This window comes from Lissotriton vulgaris, chromosome 6 (assembly GCF_964263255.1).
Source record: "Lissotriton vulgaris chromosome 6, aLisVul1.2, whole genome shotgun sequence".
Taxonomy (NCBI): Eukaryota; Metazoa; Chordata; class Amphibia; order Caudata; family Salamandridae; genus Lissotriton; species Lissotriton vulgaris.
Window position 1 is genome coordinate 812,267,953 of NC_141694.1, and position 24,918 is coordinate 812,292,870.

The following is a 24,918-nucleotide window of genomic DNA, read 5'->3' on the forward strand; positions in this document are numbered from 1 at the left end:
GTAGTCCCTCCTCCAACAACCCCATCCGCACTAGGCGAGGACCAGTGACATAAACCCTATGCAATATCTTTAGCTGTATCAGCCGTAGCCTTGCAGGAATAACAACCACTTTCGGGGAGGACACGGCCATTTGCCAGTCTTCATCATCTAGTTCTATTCCATCTCGTGTCCATTTAACCCTAAGCTCCGTAAGCAGGTCAGCTCCATTATTGATAAGTTTATTGTAAATCACGGAAATTGTTTTATCTGGGAGATATCGATCCAGAATCCTGTCCTCAAGAGGCGAGGCTTCCGGTAACTCTTCATCCACCGGCAGTGCAGTCGACAATGAATGTCGAACTTGCATATAACGGAAACCTTCAGAATCCGAAAGCTCAAACTCTATCTGCCTTTCTTTAAATGATTTTATCTGCCCCTTGCCCCATACGTCTTTAATAGTTGATATCCCTATCAGTTCCCATTTATCAAACCCCCTAGTATTTCACAGCTTACCTAATCTTCCAGAAGCAAAAAGGGGGGTCGCCATTGTTAATTTATCTTTCCACCCCAGTGAGGTCATGGCATCATCCCAGATCTTCACTGCGTGTCCCGTCGGTCCCGTGAGGTCAAGCCTCAACGATTTAGAATACAGTGCCCTATTATAACTGCTTCGCGGAAGGAGCTATTTGTCCATAGCATACCCAGGATCATCGCCGGGCCCATATGTGCCATGATTAATAGCAGCCAGTTGGGAGGCCCAGTAATAACGCTTAATGTCCGGCAGGGCAATACCACCATCATACCACGGAAGCGTAAGCTTAGCCAGGGAAACACGGGGCCTCCCCTCCCAGAGTAAACTACGCTGAATCCCCTCAACCTCGCGGAAATAGCTGGCAGGCACTGCATCCAACGTATTCTGAAGGGCATATAAAAAACGTGGTAACGACATCATCTTGAATAAAGCTGCCCGGCCCAGCAGGGAAATCGGAAGCCTTCGCCAATGGGCGGAGTCGCTCTCAAGTCTACTCAAAGGCGGAAGATGATTTTCAGCGTATCTAGCCATCGGGTCCAAGGAAATAAAAATACCGAGATATTTAAATCCAGTCCTAGTAATCTGAATGGGACAGTTTCGCGGAGGCACCAGGGCCTCCCCACTAAGGACATACAATAATGACTTCCCCCCAATTAATGGAAAGTCCAGAATTTTTACCAAAAGAAGCCAGTACATCACAGACCACCATAAGAGACCTTCGAGGGGAAGTCAAATAGAGCAGAATATCATCAGCGTATAGCGAGATCCGATCCTCCCACTCAGGAGGCCACCGGATTCCACGAATTGATGGTTCCTAGCAGATCCATGCCGCCTAAGGTTCCAGAGCCAGGGAGAAAAGAAGAGGAGAAAGAGGGCAGCCCTGCTGCGTGCCCCGTTCTAACTGAAAGGGCTCCGATACTCTTCCATTAACCACAACCTGAGCTAGCGGCTCCGTGTATAACAGCTGTACCCAGCCAATAAACTCTGGTCCAAATCCAAATTTAGCCACGACCGCCCACAAATAAGACCACTCAAGAGTATAAAAGGCCATGGTAGCATCCAGGGAGGCGACAACAGCCTGCTCTCGCAGAGTATGAGCTCTGGCTATTACACCATGTAATCTTCTCAGATTCAAAGCAGTATTTCTGTGGGGAATAAACCCTGATTGGTGGGGGTGCACCAATCCACTAATCACCTTTGCTAACCTATTGGAGAATAACTTAGCCAATATTTTAGGCTCTGCATTTAACAACGAGATAGGTCTGTACAAGGTGCATTTATTTTTGGGCTTACCTTCCTTATGGATCACCACCACCGCTGCCACTCTTTGTTCTCTGGGCAGCTGTCCTTCCTCCCGGGCCTCAAAAAACATACCCTTTATATATTGAGCTAATCTCTCTGGTCTAAGTTTATACAATTCAATTGGGAGCCCATTAGGTCCCAGAGCTTTACCAGAGTCCAACGAACGAATAGCCAGGGCTAACTCATCAATGGTCAAAGAACTCTCCATAAAATCAAACTCCTCTTTAGACAAACAAGGAAGCAGAATATATCCCGGAGCAAGCAATGAGAGTCTTCCTCTGGCCTATCCAAAACCGAGGTATAAACAGTTTGGAAATATTGCGCGAAGGCATCTACTATACTCCGTGGGTCTGTAAGCAACTCTCCTCCATCTGTAAGCAACTCGGGGACCACGCGCCCAGCACTCTCTTTTTTGTCAAGCCATGCAAGTAGTTTCCCTGCCTTATCTCTGAGATCATATAGTCTTTCCTTCTGCTCCCTGTCAAAGCCCTGGCTCTATCAGTGACCAACGAGTTGTATTCATGCTGCTTTAGACGCAAAGTGTGCAGGCCAGCTTGCGTCACCCCCGCTCCAATTCCTCCTCCACTCTACAAATTTCGGACTCCGCCTCAACAAGTTCCCTATTCTTTTCCTTTTTAGATCCAGCTATTAATGATAAGGCATGGCCCCTGATAACTGTTTTAAATGCCTCCCACAGTGACACTATAGAAGACACCGAACCATCATTATCTACAAAATAATTTTCCAAAGCCTTCACGAGGTTCCTGCAATTCTTGGGATTTCGGAAATACCATGGGTTAATGAGGGCAACTCTACCTGCTGAATTTGGTGCTATTCGAAACCTAAGCCAAAGTGGAGAATGATCAGAAATGCCCCTAGCTAAATGAACCACCTCACAGATATATGATACTTGATCTGCTGGGACCAAACAATAATCTAATCAGGAAAGACTATTATGCACCCCTGACTGGAAGGTGTATTGCCTGCCATCTGGGTGAAACAATCTCCAGCTGTCTACCATGCCCACCGCATCCATAAACTCAGGCAACCATCTCTGGGCAGGTCTGACATCTCGAGGGGGGTATCTATCCAGCAATCCAGAAGCTACAGCATTGAAATCTCCACCCATAATCCATAATCCTCCCGGCAATTCAAGCAGCAGTTTTCCCAAATCAAAAAAGGTAGCAGACTGCAGACCAGGGGGAACGAAAACCGATAAAATATTTAAAGCATGCCCCTCCCACCAACCCGAGATCCCAGCGTACCGCCCCCTTTCATCCACCCAAGTGGAATCAATCACTAAGGGAAGTGCTTTCCGAATCAGGATACCTGTCCCCCTGGAGCCAGTTGTGAACCCTGCATGTACAATCAAATTATAACCCATTCTGTGCATAGCCATGCATGTGTTTCCAACTAAGTGCGTTTCCTGAAGCAAAACCACATCAGGCGCCTGGCGCTTTAAATATTGAAGGACCACGCTACGTTTGATCTTGTCCCCAACCCGTTGACATTCCAACTTATGACCTTGAGTTCACTACCCCCATCATCATAGGTATAAGCAAATTGTTCATCTGGTGTCTGTTGCATATCAATCAAATACAAAACATTGATGCCGTCGATAACACAACACATAACTAAAATAAAACCAAATACTAATCTTGTGACATACAATACTTCAGAAAACTCTTGAGCTCTTCTCCACCCACCCCCCACCCTGCACCCCTGCATTTCGCTTACGCGCATCCCCAACTAGCAGTGTGCCTGTCACCCCAAAACACCAAATACTAATCTACAACTAAATAGAGGTAGAAAACAAAGGGAGGGCCTACACTCGCCCGCCACCCCTCCGCCCCTCGCACCATCACATCCACCCCGCTTCCCGATCAATATATTCCAGCGATTATGTGAGCATAGCAAAGCAACAAATTATTTACGTCCCCCTCCACCTGATCTTAACTCGTTATCATTTAGGCACAATACACCAATTTTACATTATTCTTGATCTCCCATCTCGCCCCTATCCTGGCCCTCTATCTCCGAGGCAATCACACTGTCTAACCAGTCTACTGCCACCTCAGGACTGTCAAAGAACCAGGTCTTTCCGTTAAATTCAACTCCGAGCTGAGCTGGGAACATCCATGCCAAATTTTAGTCCCTTTTCCCTCAATCTTTTCTTAACTGAGAGGAAACTCTGCCGCTGTCTCTGAACCAGCTGGGTGAAGTCTGGAAAAAAGGAAAGGGTCACATTCTCATAAGGCAATGGGGGTCCATTACGTGCGACTTGCAAAATCACATCTCTGTCTCGGAAATTCAGGACTCTTGCGATCATGGGGTGAGGAGGCGCCCCCGGTCTAGGCCTCCCTCCGGGACTCTGTGCGCACGCTCGACGGTGAACAAGTTACTAAGGCCCTTAGGCTTGAGATGGTTAAGAACAAGAGTTTCAATAAACAAGTCCGGCGTCTGGCCTTCTGATTTCTCAGGAATCCCAAGAATGTGGATATTATTACGTCTGACTCTTCCTTCATATTCGTCCAGCTTACGATCCATAAGAGTTCTCGATTTCTGGAGATCGTGCACCTCTTGTTGTAATTGACTTACATCGTCAATTAGACCATTCGTCTTAAACTCGAGTGATTTGACTTTCTTATTGGTTTTTGAGAGATATGTTCGGATTAGTCCCATCTCAAATGTAACAGTGTCTAGTTTGGAGTCCAAAGCTTCCATCTTCTGACCCAATGACGCCTGCACCCCATTGATTGCCGCCATAAGATCAGTTAAGGTAGGTTCAGCTGGATCCGTCTGAACCTCTTCTCCCACTAATGGCGCCTTCTTAACCTCCCCCGGGGACCCTTTCGGGATAGTGTAGCGATCAAGTTTATTAACTTGGGTTGTCCTGGATCCCTTGGAGGATCGTGGTGGGAGCCCACCCGAATCCAACCTTGCAGCCATGGTATTATCTATCAACAGACTCAATTAGAATGAGGGTATTACCAGCACAGGGTCTTCATTCCCTCTATAGCTTCAATATCCGACGAAGATAATGCTCAAGGGTATCTCCCTCCTGCCCCCAGTCGACCTCCTCCACTGGTCTAGGCCAAAAGTTTGCCAAAAGAGCCAAACGCACCAGAACAAAAACAGGAATGCAAGGCGTATTACCCCCAAGTAGGTCAGCCAAAGGAGGTGTCTCACAGACAGACAAAGACAAGGGATCAAACACCCCATTCCCCGTCCCCCGCCACACCCACACCAAACACGTCTCTGAGAACACTGCTACCGTTCAAAGCCGCATCTCCTCAGCAAGGCCTCCAATGTCCCCAGAGCCAGTCGGACAGTCCTCCGCAATCCTAGTACACAATGCTGTCGTGTCCACCACACAGCGTCCCGGGGTAGCAAAAATAAACCGGCCATCAGCTGATGGCCTGCAAATATTCCAGGGGTTACGCTATGGTTCCATATGCCATCCAATGCCGTCAACCAGTTAATACCATCCGAGTAAATAGCTATCGGGCCGGCAGCGGTCTCATCCGCCAATCTAGCAGGTACTCCCAAGACAACGGTCGGCCATCGTCTCCACCGGAGCCTCAGGGCTGCACTGCAGATTTTCCAAGCAGACACGGCCGCAGTACTCATAGGCCCTCTCAGTTCAGCACTGATTCATCAATTCCACTGCTCCACAGCATGCAGCTCCAAGTCGGCACCGGCGGGGTGGGGGGAGGCGTGGGGGGGGTCGGGAACTCACCCCTGTCGCTCTTATTTTCTTCCCCCCCCCCCCGCACCGCTGCACACCGGACCAGGCGGCAAGCACGGCAGGCAGCTTCCGGCGTCACCGCAATCCTTCCCTCAATACCGGGCAAAGTGACCGTCCCAGTCACGTCTCCCGGTCAGCTGCCATGTACCTAAGGCCTCAGTGTCAAAAAGTTATATGTAATGAATCATCAGGGTGGGCAAAAAATGTGGCACTTCAAGGCCAAGCTCCGTACATCCCAATCAACGTGACAGAGGGCATCACAAACAGCAATTTAGTACATCCAGCAACTGCGAGACCCTGGCCAGGCCAGCCCCCCCGCGATTCCGATGTTGTTAAACTCAAAGTCGGTCTCTGCAGTCACTCTAGGTCCCGGCTTCCAGTCCGGACCAGGACCCGAACCTCCGGGCGATATAACTTTAGTTCACGGGCTCGTAGGAGGTTCACCGGTGCAAAACAGAAGGTGGAATATATGAACAGGATAACTTGCAGGATAGATGTGGCTGGAGCGGAGATCGGCGGAGCCGAGTCTGTACACGACCATCTTGGTTGCCGACTTGGCTCCTCCCCCGGTCACTCCATTCTTGAATAAGATCAACATCGTGCACCTCTTGTTGTAATTGACTTACATCGTCAATTAGACCATTCGTCTTAAACTCGAGTGATTTGACTTTCTTATTGGTTTTTGAGAGATATGTTCGGATTAGTCCCATCTCAAATGTAACATTGTCTAGTTTGGAGTCCACGACCATCTTGGTTGCCGACTTGGCTCCTCCCCCGGTCACTCCATTCTTGAATAAGATCAACATTACTTCCTACCCAATTCTAGTGTGTGTCTCTTTTGTACCCGCAAGCACAAAAATGTTATCCTGGAAAATGACCACCTTGGGTATCTTACAATGTTCTGGTCATAACTTTCCGAAATACAGACACTGCTGAGGCTAGTCCAAATGGCATACACCAGAACTGGAAAGTGCAATCAGGTGTATCAAAAGCTGTTAAATGATGGGACTGTTCGTCGAACACTACTTGATGGTACGCCGCACGACGATCCAACTTCGAAAAGCATTTAGACTTGCCCACAGCTGTAATCAGATCGTCAATGCATGGAAAGGGATAGATCTCCACACAGATCAAGTTGTTGAAAAATCTTCGGTCCATGCATAAACGTCAATCACCTGTCTTTTTCTTTGCTAACATGATAGGTGACAGTCATAACATGGCATCAACTGGTTCAATAATTCCATCATACTTTATAGTTTTTAACATTTGTGTCAGATCAATTCTTATGCTAAGTGAAACATTGCAGAATCTATGCTTCACTGGAGCTACTCCTTCTTTGACCTTAAAAGTATGTACCAAATCTTTTATTTGACCAATCTTATTCTGAAATACATTTTTAAATTTGTCCCACCGCTCCATCTGATCGTTTACTGAACTTATTAGAGAAACAGGACCCTTCTGACCCGCCTTGATTTTTATGCCCTATTCACCTTGATGCCTCTGTCCTAATACATTTATGCCTTTATAGCCTACATATACTTTTCTTTGTAGAGTTTTACTGTCAAACGTTATGTCTCCCCAAAAATACCCCACCAGATCTATTCTACTACCCTCCAATGCTGAGGTCACAACATCTGGGGTAACAATACTTTGTGTGACCAAAATTCTCTATTCTTGTCAATTAATATGATAGATATCCTTGCGCCTGAGTCGATAGGAGGAGGCATTGTGATGAAGTCAATTTTTATGGACACTAGGGTATCAACATACTTTTTTTCATTCTGCACACTTTATTTCTAAACAGTCCAACGACAATACTAGCTATTCTACTCTTTTCTCAAGATCTTCATAATCATCACTACCCCATGGTCGTGAACACTCTTAACAGGAATGTGTTTGCCCACCCTCCATACCTTTTCAAAGAGCACCACTTTTTTGTACTTCCAGCATTCCTGTTCAATTGTTGGAAAGTTTCTGAAATTCGACACCTGTGGTTGAGCCACATTAAAAACGTGTCGATTTAGTTGAAGGATGACCCACAGAACGTCTACCGCCTCTATTGTAGTTTTCAATGCACTTTTACTACCTCTGCTATGAATTTCACTAGGGATAGAAGAATGTTGCCCTTTATTCTGGGAACTAATATTCACAGCAGGGACATGAGGATTTTCAGCTTCCAGTTGCTTTGCATCCTGTTGTAAAGTTGATACCGAATCAATTGCGAATCAAACTCCTGAAACTCACAGTAACTAGCCAACATCTGTAACGCAGTCACATATGAGTCAATAGATTTATTTGGTCCTTGAACCAGAGTGAAAAATGTACGTCTGAGAACTTCTAGATTTACTTACCCTTTGCAATACATACTTAGCTGTTTTACCGCAATTTGGAATTCATACATACCCTCACTGTCAAGACCAGTATATTCTGGCAAGTGGTCAGAAACGTTCTGACCCTCAATTCCCAAATTGCAGTACTGTAAATTCCTTTTCTTATCCCCCTTAAATTTCAACCCATCAATGGCACCCTAATATGCGTTATGTGACCGGAACCACAAACGCCATTTTAATGACGATTCACCAGGTTTCGGTAGAAAATGACTAGATGGAGGATTTACATCATGATGGCTAGAGTATAGAGCAATGCAGCCATACAATAAATATAGGGCAATGAACACCTTAGAAAATATGGGAAACCATATGTGATACTAAATAAATGTCATACTACATAGAAGTGAATACAACAACTGTAAATATGAGTCAATTGCTGGATCAATTGCTGAAATAGTGTGCCAATTGCTGCAAACACGTCCAAAATGATGAAGAGAATGTCAAAATTGATAACTTAGCGTGACAATTGGAGTGGACACCAACACCACAGAAAAATAAATTTTGCAATAAAATATTGTGCCAATCGCTGTTGACACCATGTGGTAATATTACTGCTCTATAGCGTGCCAGTTGCTGTTGAGTACCTCGCTGATCCTCAAGGGGCCGGTGACCGTTCAGAAGGGCACTGCGACAAAGGTCTGGACAATCCCAATATGGCTGCCGCTACATCCCAAACAGGAAATGGACGCCTTGCTCTAGTGGGGCATGGCCATATGCAAATCAGTCTGACCCTGTGCCTCATGGGAACAGTCCAGCCCGAACTGCCAAGCCATGTCTTCCCTGGACGATTTGCATATAGCCATGTCTGAACTGGGGTGGCAGAGTGGGCTAAAGAATGGTGATGGATTAAACCCAGATCTCTTGACTGGGTGTGAGTGTCTGATTGATTCAGAAGCTCCGTCCATCACCAACCCCTTTTGTACCGCTTTTGGCCACCATAAGTGTGGCAGGGTATACTCAGACGTGAGTCCCTTGCTCACTTTGCAACTGGATTCAAGCAAGCCGGGCTGAAGAAGGCTGGAATGCCAGAAACCGGTTCCGGAAGCTTGTTTCCGGTCCAGGGAAGACATGGCTTGGCAGTTCGGGCTGCACTGTTCCCATGAGGCACAGGGTCAGACTGATTTGCATATAGCCATGTCTGAACTGGGGTGGCAGAGTGGGCTAAAGAACGGTGATGGATTAAACCCAGATCTCTTGACTGGGTGTGAGTGTCTGATTGATTCAGAAGCTCCGTCCATCACCAACCCCTTTTGTACCGCCTATCACCTAACTAAGGGCCCCATTGGGATGGCGGGTGGATTGCCCCCGCCTGGTTGGCGGTAGCCACCGCCGGTGGGGGCAATCCGCCCACCATCCTCACTGAAATGACCCACCGCCACATTAGGATGGCTGGGGAGTCCGCGGCAAACGGAAAGACCGTCTGCCGCTTTTCCGCCGGTCGCCTTTGCGGCCGGCGGAAAAAGTGCGTACATATGGTGGTGGTGTCAGCGACACACCGCCAACCATATTACAATGCCTGCGGTCCTATGCCGCCGTGGAAAGGCACACAGTCTTATCTTCGGGGGCCCGTTGCGGGCCCACAGGGTGAAGGGGGGGGGGCAATGCGGCAGGCACCGCGCGTGCTTGCCGCTTTGTGTATGCAAATGCATGCATGCATTTTTAGCATTGTGGCGGGCAGTGCTGAGAGCACCGCCCGCCACAATGTTAAAAATGCACGATGCGCCCGCCACTGTTGCGGGTGCATCCTAATACCCCCCACGGGACCCCCGCCCTTATGGCGGCGGTTCCATTATCCGCCAGGATGGCGGGCGGACTAAGTCCGCCCGTCATCCTAATGACCCCCTAAGTACATCACTCATGACATGGTCAGTGATATGGTCAGTCGACCGCCTTTTTCTTGGTCCCTGCTTGACGGGACACATCGAAACGTTCCATGCACAACAAGATTCACTATGACAATTTTTATAGGAAGTAGGTTATATAGATAAATAAATCGCTAGACAGACAGACAGACAAGATAGATCAGACAGACAGACAGACAGACAGACAAGATAGATCAGACAGACAGACAGACAGACAGACAGACAGACAGACAGACAGACAGACAGACAGATAGATAGATAGATAGATAGATAGATAGATAGATAGATAGATAGATAGATAGATAGATAGAGACATATATAGATAGATATAGATACACACAAATCCATCCGGTCGCCACTGGGTAGTTAGGTTAGCACTTCTTCAGGAAATAAATTTTTTGTTTTGCTAATATCCCATTTGATAAATCTTCATGAAACGTTCCAACCGGGTGCTACTTTTTCACTAGTATGTGCATGAAATGTTTCGGGGAGATCCATCAAGCATGGGATGTGAAAAAAGGGGGTCTCAAATGCAAAATCCCCATGCATTTTCCATAGAAATCTTTAAGAAGCACTACCGCAAACACTGCTGAACAAAATTACACTAAATTGTTAGGAAACTATATCTTGGTTCTTAGATTGTGCTTTTTATGGTTTGGTATAAATATGTTAAGTTGTTTTTTGAGAAATTAAGGTTTAAATGCAATTGTATATCTAGATGGTTGGGTCTGCAAGAGATTCTTGTGAGTCTCGCGGGACACCAATTTAAAAATTGAGCGTTCTGATTGCCCAGAGGGAGCTTTTTTCCCCTTGGGCTATCTTGCGAATCCAGTGGGAGTGAGTGCTTAGATTGGCTGTCAACAACAGGAGAAAAAAGTTGCTGGCAGCCATTACAGAACCGTCCATATCTTGTCCAAACAAGCATTTGCAATGCAATAGGTCTCGCAGCATTAAAGTTTGAGTTATTGGCATTGTATATGACAATGTGTTGCATTAAGTTTTTAGCAAAGTCTGTATTGGTGTATAAAGATGATTTGCAAGATGATAGCTGTTGCAAAATATTAAGCAATGTTGGCAATAATATTAAATTATAATAATATTGTAAGTTACTGTTGTACTTATAAGCATTTTGGTAGCGCATAGTGATGTTGTGGTGCCCCTGAGTAATGCTGTGGTGGTGCCGAGTGATGCTGTGGTGATAGGATAGATAGTGAGGGCGATAGATAGATAGAGGGAGGGCGAAATATAGATAGAGGGAGGGCGAAATATAGATAGAGGGAGGGCGAGAGAGAGATAGAGGGAGGGCGAGAGAGATAGAGGGAGGGCGAGAGAGAGATAGAGGGAGGGCGAGAGAGAGATAGAGGGAGGGCGAGAGAGAGATAGAGGGAGGGCGAGAGAGATAGAGGGAGGGCGAGAGAGAGATAGAGGGGGTGCGAGGGATGGAGTGTGGGCAAGGGATTGAGTTTTGGGCAAGGGATAGAGTTTAGGGCAAGGGATGGAGTGTGGGGCGAGGGATGGAGTGTGGGGCGAGACTGTCTGTGAGATCATGGGGAGAGCTGTGATGTCATACACATGGCTCAGTGAGCAAAGAGTCGTCGGTGACGCCTGGTATCTTCAAAAGATCCTAGCTGAAAACATGCGAGGCGGACTCAGACTTCCACCCTCCCCAGGTCGGTAAATTGACTGCGGTAATTGGACGCTTCCTGACTGGCTCTCCATACTTTTTGTATTTGCCCTCATGTTTCCTATTTCTAAAAGCGCACAGAAATGTAAATAATAAATCCGCTGTTTCCTAACAACGGAGATTGACTAACATTATGGGAGTTGTGCACCGGTCGATAAAAAGCTGTTTTCTTTGGAATGGGTGTTGGCAGTGTGGTGCTTGTTAAGCAGCTCATGCCAGGAGAGCTAAAGCTGTTTTTGCAATGGGGGTTGTGCGCCTCTCCATAAACATGGGGGCTAAAGCACTTTTAGGCTGCCACACAGGAACTGTTTCAAGCGTTGTAGCTGCGCGAGGGTTAAAGTAAATGTAAAATGCGCTGCTTGGTAACTACTATAATTAAAGACTATTAACTAAAGTATAAAACGTGCTTCCTCATTGTATCTCCATGCTTGTACCTGCCCTCATGTCTCCTATTTGTGAAACTGCGCGTAAATAAAAAATGCGCTGTTTTCAAAGTACCGTAATGAAATAACATAAAATAAAATATAAAGTGTGCCTCTTCACTGTCTCTCCATGCTTCTTTCTATTTGCCCTTATGTGTCCTATTTTTTTAAAGGCACGAACGGGTGCAGTGATGCAAGGCGTCACTGGCATACTTCAGGGCAGCGATAGGCACAATCAGAATTTATGGCTCAAGCTGATGCAGAACCTGGGTTGCGTAGACATACATCAGACACCCGTATAGGGGGCGCGAACCCAAATGCATGGACACGGAGGCAGATGTTTCTTCGTAAGATGTGATTCTGTTTCACCTGGAACAAAAAAACAAGAAGCTCAACGAGAACTGTCTGAAAGATGAGCCCCATGCCTTTATTTACCTCTTGAACCCGTCTCAAGAGGGTCATCGACTTCGGCCCATTCTGGTTATTCGGCCAAGATCACAGAGGAGTCGGAGAAACAGTTTATACTGTTCCAGTTTCAAGCAGGAGTCCCGGGGTGCTAGAGCATAATAAAAACCTGCAATGGCAGAAGGTGACACTCGTGACCTCTGGCAGCTGGCACAGGCAGTTTAGGAAGCTTAAGATTCTCTTTTGCATAAAAATACACTAGTTTTACAATTTACTTGTTTAATTGATTGTTTTTAGTATCTGATCTATATAATTTACTACAAAGTCCATTTTGAAGTCATAATCCTTTTGGACTCTGGTGTAAAACTGATTACCACGTGACTCAACGGCGACAGTGTTTTCATGTCTTCGGTTCCAATTCAGCAGCCCGGTGCATTTTTTTGTTGTTGCAGTTTTTATAGAGCACGAACTTAACCCGAAGGTATTGGAGCGCTTTTCAGCACCAGTTACGTCACAAAAGGACATCTTCATTTTTGTTAGGCACTGGGAGTTTAAGTGATTTGCCCAGAATCACAGGATGTTGAGCCGTCGGGTAGGCTCGATCCTTCTACCTCAGCTATGGCCGTTAGGCCACACACCCCAAATTCTGGGCGTTGTACACTAGGTTCATTTCAGCTGAAACAAATCGGCATCTTTAAAACAATGGGGCAGGGGGGGGGGAGGTCGGCATGCGAGGGAATGCAAGGCTCTTTGTGGCCTGAATTGCGGTGATGTATGAGGGCAAGAGGTCTTGTGGAGCACTCGGGCAAGGGGACATCGCGTAGCTGACAATGGAGCAGCTCCACTCCCGGCTTTTCCCTGATGCGAGAGTGGAGGGTGGCTCGCAATTAAGGGCAACAAAGGTTAAAAAAAAAGTTGATGAGCCAGGGTGGACGCCGGTGATGCGGTGGGACAATGGAGCAGCCCCACTCCCAGCTTTTCCCTGATGCGAGAGTGGAGGGTGGCTCGCAATTAAGGGCAACAAAGGTTAAAAAAACAAGTTGAAATTCGACACGTGTAGTCTGTGCCTGCAAAGGCCTGTTAAAAGGCTATCACAAAGGCGGGACCAAAAAAACAAGCTCTTGGCATTGCTGTGGGGAGGGGGAAGGAGAAATGCGAGTCACGGCCGCCAGGCCGTGAAGTGTGAAGCAGTGGGCGGGGAAGCAGATCCCTTTGAAGCTGCTGGGCAGAAATGCGAGTCACGGCCTGGCGGCCGTGAAGTGTGAAGCAGTGGGCGGGGAGGCAGGAGCAAATGGTAAGGGGAGCCTTTGAAGAGCAAGGCAGGGGGATAGAAGAGCGTTCACGAGCACGTACACTTCTACAAATCCTCAGCTTTCTGGTTTGACTGCAATAGGTCTCTCTACGAGACCTAATTTGACTGAAATAGGTCTCTCTACGAGACCTAAAAATATACCATAAGGGGGCGGTGTAGGGATACCCTGTTCCCTAGACCTAAGACGGAGACCCAGAGGGCCCCCGAGCCAAAATTGGGGAAATCCAACAAGATTTGTGCAAGCTCACAGCAACAGCAAAAAAGGTGTCCCGGAGGGCACATTGTTTAATTAAGGGGAGGGGGCACTTAGCTCCCTTCCCCCAGATATTTTCGGCCCCAGGACCACATAACCTGGGGCACAATTTCATTATAATGTGGATAAGGATCTGAGGCCCCCTCCTAAAGTCGTTTTCAGCTCCAGAGATCTCATCCCATGGGGCCCAAAATATTTTTACGGTGAGGGTGCTGGGCAGCCACCCTTCCTCCCCAACCGTTTAAAAGGCCCTGGGAACATCAAAGCCAAGGCCATGAGTTAAATTAAAAGGAATGGTGCTGTTTGGCCCCCCACCTGCCTGAGCATTTAATGGCCCCGGGGACCCCATCACCTGGGCCAGCTCACTTGCTGTGTCCTGGGGAGCCCACTTCCGGGACAAAGTGGTCTTTCTACCCACATCGATGCGGTGAGGGAAACATATTTCCTCTCATCTGGAGGGAGTATTTTCAAATCTCCCGCCAAACTGGAGGAAACACAAAGTCTGCTCCCAGTGGGCGAGAGCTTTGAAAATGCTTCCACCAGCTGGGAGCAGATTTGTGTTTAGTTCCCCCTGCACTGATGTTCCCACAACAGATTGCGCCCTCCCACATTGACCTCATGGTAGTCCGCTAGCCTTGCATTGCTCTACACTTTGAAGCTGCCACCAGTGAGCCTTTGCACACTATAAATTAAATAAAATAAAATGTAGGACATTGCCTACATGTCCTCTTTTTATGCCCTGTTGTAGTGATCGTCACCAGTATCTTAATCCTCACATCACCCTCCAGTAGTAAGCCTGGTCTATTTAGCCTTTTCCCTCAAGTTAAAGCGAAAAAAAATTCTCATCGCTCAGTATAACACAATACAGCCCTAATATCAAGCTGTCAAACACTTATGCTATACAAGACTGCACAATAGGGTTTACACTGGCTGATAAACACACTAACTCACAAATCAAAATAGACTCAGGAAAGAGGACTAAGAAGAAGAGCATCACGGATTTCTATTACCTGAGGTAAAAACATTTTTCCTGCACCAAAGAGTTCTCCAACCACCTTCATTCCACTCATGAGAGGTCCTTCAATGATGTTGAGTGGTCGAGGATAGAGTTTGTGGTTTAGTCTTGCTTCCTCTGTGTCCTCAACCACATACTTATCAATGCCCTATAAAAAAAAGAAAATGCATTGAGAAAAATAATAATGTTTTTAAAAAAACAAATTAATCGTATTCCAGAATCCCATGCCTATTTAAGAATGCCACAGAGATTTTGTCAGGATTCAAACATCTTAGCGCCTTCAAACTTTACCAATATACTACTTCCATGTGAAGGTTAACATGGAGGTAACTGTGTGTTCTTGCCTGTACAAACTAAGTTTGCATGGACTACAAGTTGCCTGTTTTTCTCTCAGTTTCCAAGTGGAATATGGGTTGAACTGGAAGAAAGCACAGCAAATCTGATGTAGAAATTCATACAGCCACATATAACAAGAACACAATGAACTAAATGAGTATGTCACATTCTTACCATTTGCAAAATTATTTGCAGTGTTTTGTATGACATTGAATAGGTTTCTTAGTGAAGGTGATTTTCACCGATGGGTGTGAGTATGTCTTTTATTCTGCTTTCAGTGCTATTATATCATATGCATTATAACAAGAACAAACCTTTTTAAAAATAAAAACACACTGCTAAAGTTTAAATCTGCACAACAAACTAATTGAGTAGACAATTCTTCATATAAGCAAAAGCTCAAATTATGTTCCTGCCTCAAAAGCTAATAAATAGAATTGAATCCATTCAGCAAAACACCCAAACAAAACTCTTCTAGAAGTTAAATATTCCAATTTTTTATCCCTGTGCCCACGCATTATATATTTTGCTGCAAAAAATATTTTCACTTAAACACATCCGGTGACCTTCCTGCAGGAGGTTACAGTGCATCAGTGTTCCCAAATGTGTCTCCTGCTGGTCAATAATCAAAGCCACTTTTTCACTTGATAGCCAAAGCCTGCTGTAATCCCTGGGTGACTCGTCAAAAGACCTTTAGGAAGTAGCATTGATCCAGAAGCTTGATTACCCCAACACCAAATCAAACCAAACTGGACTCCTTTGACAAACATTCTCATATCAGTGAACTTAGACTTAAATAAATGTCCTCATCATGAACTGTAGCTTGATTTACAGCAGTATTTATCCACTACAAGGGTTGAGAGCGTGAATTGATCAGTTATTATATTACATTAATCTGTTTCCTGGTTTCAATGTAAGTTTTAGCTTGGCTTCCCATGTCCTTCCAAATTAGCGATTGAAATCACCATGAACTACCTACTAACAGAAATGCACTGTGGTTATTCATTAGTGCATTTTATGAATCGAGAAGTAGGATACTCTAATCATTGATTTTTAATGCCCATATTGTTGTATAGATGATAAAATAGCCACACGGATTCAAATGGTCTTCTGAGAGTGCAACTCACCTTCACCAGAGAATATTCTAGTCTTTCCTCGACTGTAGCAGAACGCCATTCATCAGTTTGAATTACTTTCTTGCCACCTTTAGCTTTGGTCTGCAATAGAGTAAATCTGTTCATAAAGTGGCAACTCACATTTAATACAGCCTGTGAACAGTGAGAAAATGTAACTAGAGAACATTGTCCTTGTTATTTCAAATAAAGACAGGGTATAATTGCAGCAATTGGAAACGTAAATAAACGCTGAAATGTAAGAAAAATATATGGCAACAATTTCTCTAATTTTTTATTGCTCTAGATTCCATGCACAAGCAATCTGTATGTTACGTGAGTAGCACGCAACATTCATTAATGCATAATGAACAATACAGGTCTACAGTAAATGCACATTAAAGAGGGACAAATCATACAAACATACAGTTTGGAATATATTTAACAGCTAAACTCAGTGTATATTTGGATAATCACTTATGGTATACAAACGAAGAAGGAGTATACTACTTACCAGTATGCATCTGTTCTTGGCATGTAGGGCTGCTGACATTCATATCTGTGCATAGATCGCCGCCTAGTGTTGGGTCCGGATAGTTGCATGTTGTTGTCCTGGAAGAGTCTTCGAAGTATCACGAGATAGGTGGCTCCTCCCTTGGACTACAGTGCGCATGGGCATCCCCTCCATCCTCAGATTGTTTTTCGCCATTGTGGCAGAGATGGAGTATAGTACAGTAAGAGATGTCCATGCGAAGAGTGACTGCTGCGGCTGCGACAGGCACCGGGGAGGTGGGTGGGCGATATGAATGTCAGCAGCCCTACATGCCAAGAACAGATGCATACTGGTAAGTAGCATATTCCGTTCGAGGCATGTGGGCTGCTGAATTCATATTTGTGCATAGAATGTATAGCAGTATCTCCCTTAGCGGTGGCTACCTGTGTCAGTCGCAGCAGTCTGGAAAAGAGTTTTGAGAACCGCCTGTCCTACAACAGCTTGCTGTTTTGAATGTACATATACACAATAGTGTTTTGTAAATGTATGTGTGGTTGTCCTTGTGGCTGCTTTACAAATTTCGTTTAAAGGAATATTACCCAGGAAAGCCATGGATGCCCCTAGCTTGCGTGTGGAATGTGCTCTAGGGGGAACTGTTAAGGTGCGTTTGGCTTTTAAATAACATATTTGGATGCATTTAAAGATCCATCTGGCTATACCTGATTTTGAAATAGGGTTGCCGTTGTGTTGAGGTGAGAAAGCAACAAACAACTGTTTTGTTTTTCGAAATGCCTTAGTTCTGTCTATATAGTATAGCAGAGCTCTTTTGGCATCTAGATTATGCAAGGCCCTTTCAGCTACTGTCTGTGGATTTTGAAAGAACACTGGCAGTTCGATTGTTTGATTTATGTGGAAATGAGATACCACCTTTGGTATGAATTTAGGGTTTGTTCTGAGAACTACTCTATTTGCATGTATTTGGATGAATGGCTCTTGAATAGTTAAGGCTTTCAGCTCGCTTACTCTTCGAAGCGAAGTAACGGCAATAAGGAAAGCCACCTTCCAAGTAAGAAATTGTATTTCGCATGAGTGTAGTGGTTCAAAAGGTGGTCCCATAAGTCTGATTAAAACAATGATCAGATTCCAGACTGGTGAAGGTTGGTGTGTTGGAGGAATTACGCGTTTGAGTCCTTCCATAAACGCCTTAATTGCTGGCACCCTAAATAGTGAAAGGTGTTGCCTGTTTTGAAGATATGCTGCTAACGCAGCTAAATGTATTCTGATGGATGAATAGGCTAAATTGCAGCGTTGTAGGTGCAAGAGATAGCAAATGATGTTTTGAGTTGAAGCATCAAGTGGGTTTATATCATTGTTACTGCAGTAAATGACGAAACGTTTCCACTTAGCTGCATAACATGCCCTGGTAGTGGGTTTTCTTGCCTCCTTGATAATGTTCATACAGTCTGGAGGCAAGTTTAGGTATCCAAACTCTAGGATTTCAGGAGCCAGATCGCCAGGTTCAGCTGTTGCGGATCTGGATGTTGGATTTCTCCATGGCTCTGAGTTAGGAGATTGGGTGTGAGTCTCAGTCTTTGATGAGGCACCACTGACAGTTCTAGGAACGTTGTGTACCATGGTTGCCTCGCCCATGTGGGAGCAACTAGGATTAGCGTTAGTGAATGTTGACGTAGTTTGCGTGCCACTAGCAGTATTAATGGAGCTGGGGGAAAAGCGTACGCACATTTGCCTGACCAGTTCATCCATATCGCATTGCCTTGCGACTGTGGACGTGAAAACCTGGCGGCAAAGTACTGGCATTTTGAGTTTTCGCTTGTGGCAAACAGATCTATTTCCGGGTGTCCCCACTTCCGGAAGAATTGTTGGAGCACTTTGGGGTGAATCTCCCATTCGTGCATTTGTTGCTGTGCCTGCTGAGCAGGTCGGCTACTTGATTGTCCTTGCCTGAGAGGTGCTCTGCCATAAGAAACATGTTCCTTTGAATGGCCCACTTCCACATTGCTTGAGCTAGGTGCGACAGCTGTGGCGAGTGTGTTCCTCCCTGTTTTTGAATGTAATACATAGCTGTCATGTTGTCCGTCCGGATCAACACAGTCTTGTTGCATAAGTGTGTCTAGAATGCTTTTAGAGCTAGAAAGATAGCCATCAGCTCCAGAAGGTTGATGTGCATCTTCTTTTGTTGTACAGTCCATAGTCCCTGTACTGTGTAGTGTAGGACATGGATTCCCCATCCTAGTAGGGATGCGTCCGCGGTTAACACTATTTGTGGGACAGGCTCTTGGAACAGTCGTCCTTTGCAAAGGTTTTGTGGACTCCACCAATGCAGAGAGTTGTATGCCCGACTGGTCACCAACACTAGGTCCTGTAATTGCCCTTGAGCCTGGTGGTTCCACTGCCTTGCAAGGCACTCTTGGAGAGGACGCATGTGTAGTCTGGCATGAGGGACTATGAATATGCACGAGGCCATCATGCCTATCAGTTGCATAAACACTCGAGCTGGTAGTGAGTGTTGGGGGCTGAATTTTTGGATTAGTGCTTGCATGCTGTTGATACATGCTGAATTGGGGTATGCTTTTGCTGCCAGTGTATCTATAGTTGCTCCCAGGTATTGTTGTACATGGGAGGGTTGTAGATGTGACTTCGGGTAGTTTAGCGAGAAGCCTAAACTGTGCAGGAGATGGATGGTTTTTGACATGTGGTTGGCACCCTGCTGGGCCGATGGCGCGTGTATTAGCCAATCGTCCAGATATGGGTACACATGGATGTGTTGCCTTCTGAGATGTGCCGCCACTGTAGCTAGACATTTGGTGAAGACGCGTGGAGCTGTTGTGACACCAAATGGTAGTACTTTGAACTGGTAGTGCTGTCCCTGTATGGTGAACCTGAGATACTTTCTGTGAGCAGGGTGTATTGGTATATGAAAGTATGCGTCTTTGAGGTCCAGAGTTGCTAGAAAGTCTCCCTTGCGGAGCAATGGTAAGACTTGCTGAAGAGTGAGCATATGAAAATGCTCCGACAAAATGTACAGGTTGAGGGGTCTGAGGTCCAATATTGGTCTGAGAGGCCCGTCCTTCTTTGGAATTAGGAAGTATAGGGAGTATACTCCTGTCCCCTGATGTTGTAGTGGGACTGGTTCTATGGCCCCCTTTTGCAGCATACTGATGACCTCTTGCTGCAGTAGTGTTATATGTTTCTGTGACATTGGACAGTTCACGGGTGGTATGTTGGTTGGGGTTGAGGTGAGGTCTAGGCAATAGCCATGTTGGATAATTTGCATGACCCACTTGTCTGTTGTGATATGTAACCAGATTGGCAGAAACTGTTGTAGTCTTCCCCCGACCGGTGTTATATGGTCTGGGGGTAGCGCCAAGAAGTCACTGTTTGGTGTTAGTGGAGGATCTATTTGCATTGCCTCCACGACCCCTTCCTTTGGTGTTATTGCCCCTGTATCCACCCCTGTTGGTGTTTTTGTTGTACGTGGATTGCGTGTTAGTTTTGTAGGTGGAGGATTGCTGTGATGTATTACTTCTGGCTCCTCCTCTATAATTGGAGCGACAAAAGGAGCCCCGGTGTTGTTGGGACTGGAGAGCTCCCATGGACTTCGCCTTTTTCCGCATCCTTTTTCATTTTGTCCAGAATTGGGTCAACTGCTGGACCAAATAAAAAGTCTGGGTTGATGGGCTGATTAAGAATAGTGGATTGGACTTCATTCTTAAAACCTGATATGCGAAGCCATGGTGGCGCCTTAGCAGCACGCTTGTATTGATGGATCTGGCAGCTGTATCATCCGCGTCTAGAGCACATTTAATTGAGGCATTGGTGATGAGCTTCCCTTCTTGTATCAGTTCATCTGCCTGCTGTTTATAAGGGTCAGGTAAGTGTTGGAGAATTTCTTCTAAGCTGTCATAATGCGCCCTGTCATATCTGGCCAGCAAGGCCTGTGTATTGGCAATTCTCCAAGAGTTTGCTGCTTGAGCTGCTACTCTCTTGCCTGATGCCTCAAAGATTTTTGACTCGTTGTCTGGAGGAGCAGCCTCTCCGGTAGTCTGGGAGTTAGCCCTCTTACGTGCGTTGGACACCACTAGGGAGTCCAGGGGTAGCTGCCCTTTTATGTATGTAGGATCGATAGGTGCAGCCCTATATTTCTTTTCAATTCTAGGGTTAATGACTTTGCCCTAGCAGTGTCTTTAAAAATGTCATGTGCATGTTTTAAGACGCTCTTTAACATGGGGAGTGTCTTGACATGTCTCTCAGATGTTGTGAGTGTATCAAAGAGAAAGTCTTCTTCAATAGCGTCAGAGTGCATATCTACGTTATGGTGGGTAGCTGCTCTATCAAGTAAAGAATTAAAAGCCACTGTATCTTCAGTGGGTGATGGCTTAGTTGGGTAAACTGCTGGTTCTGTAATGGGCAGAGTCCCCTCATTATCTGGTTCTCCTCCTGCACCCCATGGCTGTAGGTTGGAATCTCCAGTTGGGTTTTGTGGATAACCAAACCCCACATCTGCATCCTGATCTTCATCTGGGTTGTATTCAGGTGATGTTGGGGCATATGGGGTTATAGGCATGGCTGGACTGATAGGTTCAAAAAGAATAGGAGAGGTAGCACAGTCTCGTTTCTTTTTGAGTGGTATTCTATGAAAGTCTGCTATTGGCAGAGGCCTTTTCTTTTTGGTGTACACAGTCACTTTGCCAGTTGCTGGGTCAATATACAGCTTTGACTGGTCCTCTATGGAGGGGTCTGGGTGAATAAGCTCTTCCTCCACAGTCCTTGCCTTTGGTGCCGTAGCCTTTGGTTTGCCAGATTTTGGGTCTGTAGGTTTATTGGTTTCCACCGCTTTTGGTGGTTGGATGGGTTTTTGATGTTTCTCAACACTTTTTGTCGTTTCAGCTGGCTTCACCACCTTTTTCGGACCGAGCGGTTTGGTTGGTTCGACAGTCTCGTTAGTTGTTTTAGGTGTATGTGGTTTTGGCTCGATGCCTTTTTTTGGTTCGAGAGGCTACAGCTCGACCGATTTGTTTTTGTCCACAGTAGGTTTCACTTTCGGTTCGACATTAGTCTTGGGCGTCGGCCTTTTACTTTCTTCGACAGTGTTTTTCCCTTTGTCGATATTTGAGGCTTGTTTGCTCGATTCGACGTGCTTTGGTTTAGAGGTTGATTCGACGTGCCTTTGCTTTGGAGTTGGATCGACATGTTTGGGCCGCGAGGTGGACTCAACAGCTTTTGGCTTCGAGCTCGACTCGACAGGTTTTGTCTTCGATGTCGGCTCGACGGTCTTTGGCTTCGAAGGTTGTGTTGGGACTACGGCCTTCGGCTCGAGGACCTTTTGCTTAACTACTTTTGGATCGACAACATTTGGTCCGAAGACGGTGTTGTCGATGAGTTTTGGTTTCAATGGAACCGGTGCCGTATGGAGTGTCTCAGAGAACTTTTCGAATATGTTCTTAGCCCGGCGGTACGGCAGGTCTGTAGAACGAAAATGTTGATCTTGGCTAAGGCCCACTGGCGATGCCTCGACCTGAGTCTCTGATATTGGTGTAGTGTCTATATGGGGCGGTGTACTCACGGTTAGCCCCTCGTCGTCATCGGAGTCGTCTTAAACAGCTACGATGTCATCTTGATCGTATTCCTGGAGAAGTGTGGCTCAATGGTTAGAGCAGGCAGACCTCGATGCAGAGCTCTGGCCAGGGACCAGGGTTCGATTCCTGCCCCGGCGGGTCTCGGGCTCAATAATTCCCCTGACCGGATATTCTCGCCTCAGTGCCTATTCTGATCATGGGTCCCACGCTGCAACTCTGGGCAATAGCTTGCTTAGTCTCCACAAAGGCCCCCACAACGCGAGGATGCCTGGTCTGCACCGTGGGGGTGCCCAGGAGTGGACACTTTACAGGGTAAGCCAGGAAGGGTTCCCTTGCGGTATTCGTACAAGCGCCGGGAAACCCACAGCGGGTAGCTGTGCGCTATACAAGTACAAAAACATTTACATTTACATTCCTCGAGATCGACGATTTCTTCGTCCTCTTCGAAGTAATTTTCGGAGTCGTGCTCCGAGTATTGTTGTACGTCTTGATCCGATTCTTCGGCGCTACCTAGTTCTTCCTCATCGTCGAAGATGTTATCTGGTTCTGGCGCCGACCTCTGCATTTCTTGCCTTGCTGCCCGTCGATTCCGGATAGTCTTTTTCGAACGGAACCGGGCACAAGCTAGGCAACTATCTTCCTTGTGATCCGGAGATAGGCATTTGTTGCACACGGGATGCTTATCAGTGTGCGGGAACTTTGAGTTGCATGGCGGGCAGTATTTAAATGGACTTCGATCCATCGACGGTCGGTCCACGTGTTGTCGAGAAGGCCTCACGGCCCGATTCGACGACCGGAGTGCAATAGATGTTTCTGAAGTGTCTCGGTACCGAGGGCTAAAAAATACAGACGGAACCGAAGGCCTTTTGGCCTTACAGAAGAGTTAGTCAATTCCGAACTTGGAGTGTAGGAAAGTACATCCGAACCCAATGGTGGAAAAAAACAATCTGAGGATGGAGAGGATGCCCATGCGCACTGTAGTCCAAGGGAGGAGCCACCTATCTCGTGATACTTCAAAGACTCTTCCAGGACAACAACATGCAATCATCCGGACCCAACACTAGGCGGCGATCTATGCACAGATATGAATTCAGCAGCCCACATGCCTCGAACACAATGTAATTCATTCCGCTCTTATTTATATCCCATTGGTGATAAAAATATATTGTCCCTGTACTATTGAAGGTGAAGGCTTTCATCAACCTTGGTACATGCAATGAGATTAATGCCAAATATGCTTGGTTCCTTCTAAACATGGAATACAAAGGTTGATAAGAGAAATAAAAGCAGAGTAATATCCAAATAAAACGATGAATGCATTTTGTCAACAATCAAGGAATTGAAGGAAACCCCTGGTCAAAGGTTTGAAACCAACACAGAGGTCAAATGTAATGAATTTGCAGTCTTCTTCGAAAGGAAAATAGCAGGCACACAAGCATACTTATTGTCCAACCCAATCCCAACCCCAATTCTCCCTACTGAATAAACAAGACTGTATGTCTTTGATAAAGAACAGTAAGCCACTGGGTTTGTGACTAGATGTTGTTCCTGACAAATTACGCAAAAAGTTACTGATGAATTCATATTACCATGGTCAGATTATTATAAAATAGCTGTTAGAGGCTCTCTGTGTTCCTGAAAAATTAAAAAAGGGTTATATTTCACAATTATTAATGCTCCTTGTTAGACCAGGACTATGTCCACAACTGCATACCTATATCTCAACTCCAGTTCATAGCCAAACTACTTGAATGGGCAGTGTTTAATCAGTTATAGACCTTTGTAGAATTTCAAGAGTTGTTACATTCAAAGCAGGTAGGTTTCTGTGCCAGTTGCAACACGGAATGTGTAGTAATGGCAGTGTTAGTTGACTTTGCATGCATGCTTACAAGGAAGGTTTGGCTACACTGATCATGCTAGACCTGTCAGGGGCCTTAGATGCCATTCGCCACCAGGTGTTGTTGGACTGCCTGGAGGGCTGTGGTATGTAGAGTACCATCCATTAGTAGTTACAAAGTTTTTTGACTAACCGGACCATTTAGGTTACTATGGGTCCATTTTTATCCAATGGCGAAAGTATTCACTTTAAGAGTAGCACAGGTTTCTGTCATTTCACCATTATGTTTTACCTTGTATATAGTTCCAATGAAAGATAGATACAATCATATGGGCTGACTACCCTATGTATGCGGATGATATCCCGATTCTTTTTGTGTTTGACGAGGAACCCAGTTTAAGGGTGGAAATCAGGGCAACTGTATGACCAACTTCCAACAGTGGATAAACAGAGGGCCGGCTTTAGAGCTGGGGCGCCTGGTGCGACAATCATTTTTGGTGCCCCCATGACCGCCTCCTCAGATTCTCTCCCTACCACCAGGCAAAAGTGTGCCACATCTCTCCATTCATAACTTATTTGCTAAACACAGTGCACCCCCCCGAGGTCAGCGCGCCCTCCACAGGTCAGCGCCCAGTGCGG

The 24,918-nt window shown here is 45.9% G+C and overlaps 1 protein-coding gene across 1 annotated transcript in view; it reads right to left on the reverse strand.

Moving 5' to 3' along the window:
* Positions 1–24,918, reverse strand: part of MTR (5-methyltetrahydrofolate-homocysteine methyltransferase) — a 585,842-nt gene that overhangs the window by 213,330 nt on the left and 347,594 nt on the right. The window contains exons 19-20 of the mRNA XM_086926839.1: positions 16,368–16,457; positions 14,900–15,052 (exon numbers count right to left, since the gene is read on the reverse strand). Coding sequence (XP_086782965.1) covers positions 14,900–15,052; positions 16,368–16,457 — 243 coding nt within the window. The remainder of the gene's footprint in view (positions 1–14,899; positions 15,053–16,367; positions 16,458–24,918) is intronic.